Raw genomic sequence first — 5,597 nt, 5'->3', positions numbered from 1 at the left:
TTTATTTTTGGCTATCGATATATTTATCTATTCAAAAGAGAAGACGAACACACAAGCATTCATTAATGTATATATTTTACCTATCTATAATTTTATTTACCTTTAACGTGTCAAAGATGTGACATAATTATTATTTAAAAAAACACGTGCGTATTTGATTGCAACGTTGCGTCAAAATTTCAGAGTAATCTTTGGATAACTTTCGGAGATTTAAGATTTTGAATGAATGAACATTAAAATTTTCATTTAAAAAAATTATCTTTTATACATCTGCGATTTGTTTTGCCATCCAATGAATGACCAGCTGACTTTCACTTCAGATCCGAAACCCACTCCATTAAACCACAAATGTCGTATGTCCATGAAATAAATTTACATGCATTCTCTAAAGCAGCCTGAGCCGGTGGTAGCTGGTGGTAGCTGGTAGTGACTGGTAGTGACTGGTGGTGGCTGGTGGTAGCTGGTGGTGTGAGTGGTGACTGTTGGTGGCTGGTGATAGCTGGTGTTAGCTGGTGGTAGCTGGTAGTGACTGGTGGTAGCTGGTGGTAGCTGGTGGTCACTATTTGTAGCTGGTAGTGGCTGGTGGTGGCTGGTGGTGGCTAATGGTAGCTGGTGGTAGCTGGTGGTAGCTGGTGGTAGCTGATGGTAGCTGGTAGTGACTGGTGGTGACTGGTGTTTGCTAGTGGTGACTGGCGGTGGCTGGTGGTAGATGGTGATAGCTGATGGTAGCTGGTAGTGACTGGTGGTGACTGGTGGTGACTGGTGATAGCTGGTGTTAGCTGGTGGTAGCTGGTGGTAGCTGGTGGTGGCTGGTGGTGGCTGGTGGTATATGATGGTACCTAGCTGGTGGTAGCTGTTGGTGACTGGTGGTGACTGGTTGTGACTGGTGGTGACTGGTGGTGGCTGTTGGTGGCTGTTGGTGGCTGGTGGTGGCTGGGGTTGGCTGGTGGTAGCTGGTGGTAGCTTGTGGTAGCTGGTGGTAGCTGGTAGTGACTGGTGGTGACCTGTGGTGGCTGGTGGTGGCAGGTTGTAGCTGGTAGTGGCTGGTGGTGGCTGGTAATGGCTAATGGTAGCTGGTGGTAGCTGGTGGTAGCTGATGGTAGCTGGTAGTGACTGGTTGTGACTGGTGTTTGCTAGTGGTGACTGGCGGTGGCTGGTGGTAGATGGTGGTAGCTGATGGTAGCTGGTAGTGACTGGTGGTGACTGGTGGTGACTGGTGATAGCTGGTGTTAGCTGGTGGTAGCTGGTAGTAGCTGGTAGTGACTGGTGGTGGCTGGTGGTAGCTTGTGGTGGCTGGTGGTGGATGGTGGTGAATGGTGGTATATGATGGTACCTAGCTGGTGGTAGCTGTTGGTGACTGGTGGTGACTGGTTGTGACTGGTGGTGACTGGTGGTGGCTGTTGGTGGCTGTTGGTGGCTGGTGGTGGCTGGGGTTGTCTGGTGGTAGCTGGTGGTAGCTGGTAGAGACGGGTGGTGGCTGGTGGTAGCTGGTGGTAGCTTGTGGTAGCTGGTGGTAGCTGGTAGTGACTGGTGGTGACCTGTGGTGGCTGGTGGTGGCAGGTTGTAGCTGGTGGTTTTTTTGTAGAGACTGGTGGTGGCTGGTGGTAGCTGATTGTAGCTGGTGGTGTTTGGTGGTGACTGGTGGTAGCTGATGGCAATGACTGGTTGTGACTTGTGGTAGTTTGTGGTCGCTGGTGGTAGCTGGTGGTATGCTGGTAGTAACTGGTGGTTGCTGGTGGTGGATGGGGTGGCTGATGGTAGCTGGTGGTAGCTGGTAGGGATTAGTGGTGGCTGGTGGTGGCTGGTGGTAGCTGGTAGTGTCTGGTGGTGACTGGTGGTGGCTGGGGGTGGCTGGTGGTAGCTGGTAGTGACTGGTCGTTGCTGGTGGTGGCTAGTGGTGGCTGGTGGTAGCTGGTGGTAGCTGGTGGTAGCTGGTACTGACTTTTGGTGACTGGTGGTAACTGGTGGTGACTGTTGGTGGCTGGTGGTAGCTGGTGGTAGCTGGTACTGACTTTTGGTGACTGGTGGTAACTGGTGGTGACTGTTGGTGGCTGGTGGTAGCTGGTGGTAGCTGGTGGTTCTACGAGTGGCTCAGCAGCGCATGGTAGAGGTGCTGTCGACGTCACCAGACGAAGAGCTGAGCCTCGATACCCCCCTTAGTGTTCAATTTAGGCTGTATCCAATAGGGAGCTTGGGTTTCGACAGCTGACATGTGGACCTAAAGCTAGAAGACGGTCTCTTTTTAACTCAGATTAAAGTTTTAGCTGAACACTTGTAGATATTGCGTGGTAGGTACATACACAGAGAACGTTTTTGTATGTTTACAAAAGATTCCAAGTTGCCAACAAATAGTTTGTAATACACCCACTACAAGAAAAATATTGTAAATTTGTACAACGCATTGATATGCTTAAATGAAATACGTTTTTTGAAACAATAACGAATGCTTAAGAAATTTGGCGAATGATTTAAAATTTTGGTTAATTTTGATACACGCAGAAATATTTAATACTATGGATAAGTAACCGAATATTTAACAACTAGAATTATTATTTTTTTTTTAATTTGCGTCTTACTATGTGCAGTTAATATTGGAAAGCTATTCAGGGAACGGTTTACAAATGACTTTATCTTTTGGAGGTACTGCGAAAACACAAAACATAAATGCTTGGGAAAGAATCCGTTTTCATCATTATTTAAAACCTTTTTTTTAGCGATACAGTTTATTTCGTATTTCTTTAATTTTACATGATTATTTCATTAAAATTTACAAAATTGTTTTACAGTGCAGTGGCGTGTATTTTTAGAGTAAATATGTGAACATTCATTAGACTGCACAAAAGAAAGCACGCGCCAGTAGGTTTCTTCCTCGTGATTGGCGATCGTATGCAAGTCTAGCCATTGCTCTATTTGGCTGGGACAATATGGATACTTTTTCCTGGACACTGAATGTTTGTGGTTCTTGTACCTCCAGTAGACCTGAGGGGAAATCAACCAGTCACGAAACACAGACGATGCAAACAAAGTTTTACTACACAGCTAGTTTAGCAATCCTTTCATGAAAAAATGCATGCCCCTAGTGATACAATGGCAAAACAAAAAAAAAAAAATAGTAACTAAAATTGGCTAGTAATAAATTTTTTTAAATAAATAAACTTTGCCGTTTGCTCTTGGTTTACTGGAGTATAGTTAGTAATCTGGGTACTCTAAAATCGTACATGTTAACATTTGCAAATTTACATTTGCGCTCATTAAAATAAATTTTCATAACTTATATTTACTGAATATTGTTTCTTTTATTTATGTAAACTACTTTAGTCTTATAAAAGAGTGTGAACTTAATGTTATAACATGAAATGTTTGTTAATTTTTTAGGGTATGATTTACATTCCCCGTATTTCTAATCCTTACACACAGGGTGTAATGATATTGCTATAATAGTGGGAAGAATAGTTTATCTGTTTCGGTGGCTAAATCACTTTAAATGTAATGCATGTCCTTTGTTGTAAATAAAAACCGTAACTATAATGAGTTAATATTTATTACTAATAAGGAAATTAAAATTCGTGTTAGAATTTAGTGACTTGCTCTATTGTGTACCGTTTTACATTTTATTGGTGATATTTTTTAATTGTGAGTAGTTTGATTCGGTCTAAAGAACAAGAATAAAATCAATTAAAATAAATTAATAAATCCCAATGATATGCAAAATGTACAGAAGGTGAAATGTGACAAACCAGTAAAAAAAAAAAAAAAGGCTTTGACTTGTTTACATTCAAGTATGTGGAGTCTAACCTGGTTTCATAAAATAATGCGAATTTTACTCCTATTTCTTTATACAATCCAATGAGAAAGTTCCAAGAATTTTTTTAACTTTTGTTCGTGCAGATGCTGAAAGAATTTGTTTGCATTAATTAACTTCAATGGTCCAGATAAGGTGCAATTCAATGTAGGTACAGATGGCTTACTTCAGGAAACTTGTTCTGCTTGTTAGCCTTCATTATACTATGTTCTATATGTTTTATGCAAAATTATAAGAATTTGGGTATTTATGAAGTTTATTGCTTCTTTTATTTGCAATATAAAAATGTTTCCTGTAGTTTTGCAGGATTTTATAAATTTAATGCATCTTAAAACCATTTAAAAAATTACAGCAACATTATAATTATATTTTTGTGAAATGGTGTTTTTAGTTATCTTTTATGGGTGAGTTTTAATATTATGTACCAAAAATGCTCTTTTTGAAATATTATGCATACATGCATACGCAGTAAATATAATGACATTTAGAATACGGTAAATTAAATAATAGAAAATCTGAATTTATCAAAATAGAATTTTAAATAAAAATAATAATTTTTTCTGTTATAACTAGAATGTAGATACACCTGTGTTTCGTGGGACATTTTGGATTGTTTGTTTACTTCGACAACCCTGTGTTCAAGGTTTGTACATTTTGTTTCATTATTGTCTTTCGTCAGTGAGTTGTACTTTTTTTTGCACTGACTGTGCCAGCAAGAATGCTGTCACTGTACTGTGCTACTGAATAACAGCGAATTTCCGTAACACAAGAAAGAGATACGGTATTTTGAAACAATCTTGACACTAGCTGCCAGACCTTACTATGTGTATGACCGTGTGGCGGACATATAGAAATGACACACAATAACTGTGTGTATGTCTATGACCTACGATTTTCTGTTATAAAAAATGAATTCACGCGTTTTCACTCCATTAGGGATGGAATTTCATAGTAATATGTCGCCTATGTGTTAATCAAGGTTATGAGCTAGTTGTATGCTAAATCACACCCAAATCCGTTCACAGGTTCGGGCGTCAAGAAGTAACAAACATACACATAAACATGAGCTCTTATAATATTAGCAGTATGAAATATTTTCACTTAAAACGTTTATTGAATCATAAATGGTTGAGTACGCCTATATAATTTAAGATATGTAAAATATTCGGTTTGAATCTGTCCGTAATTTATTACTTTTTTACGTAAGAAACATGTTTTTTTTTTTTTTTTAATATATTCCATGGAACTGTCAGTTACGCTTTTGTTACGAGGTAAAACGCACTTTAAATCTTATTTTAAAACTGTTATTCGAAAATTCCTATAGCATAACTATTTTTCGAACAAGCACAAATAATATCGGGACAAGATTCTTTGTTCACTTCTATGTTAAGTGCCACGATCCATTGTCAGTTCTCCGCTTGTTGCGCGGACAGTCGGAGCTCGGCTAACTCCGCGTGTTCCCGAACATACCCGAAGTCGCGAGGCCCGACTGGGGACGAAGACCAGTGCTTCGCTTCCCTCGCATGAAACATGCTTGTTGCATTAAATTACTGGCCTCGTATTTAGAAAATCGATCGTTTAGAGTCACGACAGAAGGAGCACAGTCCGATTTAAAAATAATTAAAGCAGGAGTCCCACAAGGCAGCATTTTGGGGCCGGTTTTATTCAATATTTATATCCACGATATGCCTAAGCCCGCACACCGATCGGTTCAGTTTGGCTGCTACGCGGACGATACGGTATTGTTTAGCAGATCTAGTATTCTAGAACTCGCAGCAGACAGATTACAAACCGC

At 40.1% G+C, this 5,597-nt stretch overlaps 1 protein-coding gene across 1 annotated transcript; it reads right to left on the bottom strand.

Moving 5' to 3' along the window:
* Positions 1–372: 372 nt before the first annotated feature.
* On the bottom strand, positions 373–5,334 carry LOC134536529 (uncharacterized). Its single transcript, XM_063376260.1, has 2 exons — positions 5,273–5,334; positions 373–2,080 (listed from the first exon to the last, which is right to left on the bottom strand). Exons 1-2 carry the CDS (start codon positions 5,332–5,334, stop codon positions 373–375), a joined length of 1,770 nt encoding a protein of 589 aa, XP_063232330.1.
* Positions 5,335–5,597: the final 263 nt, after the last annotated feature.

This window comes from Bacillus rossius, chromosome 11 (genome assembly GCF_032445375.1).
Source record: "Bacillus rossius redtenbacheri isolate Brsri chromosome 11, Brsri_v3, whole genome shotgun sequence".
In the NCBI taxonomy this organism is placed as follows: Eukaryota; Metazoa; Arthropoda; class Insecta; order Phasmatodea; family Bacillidae; genus Bacillus; species Bacillus rossius.
The sequence above is the reverse complement of the archived record's forward strand: the minus strand, read 5'-3'. Positions and strand labels throughout refer to the sequence as shown.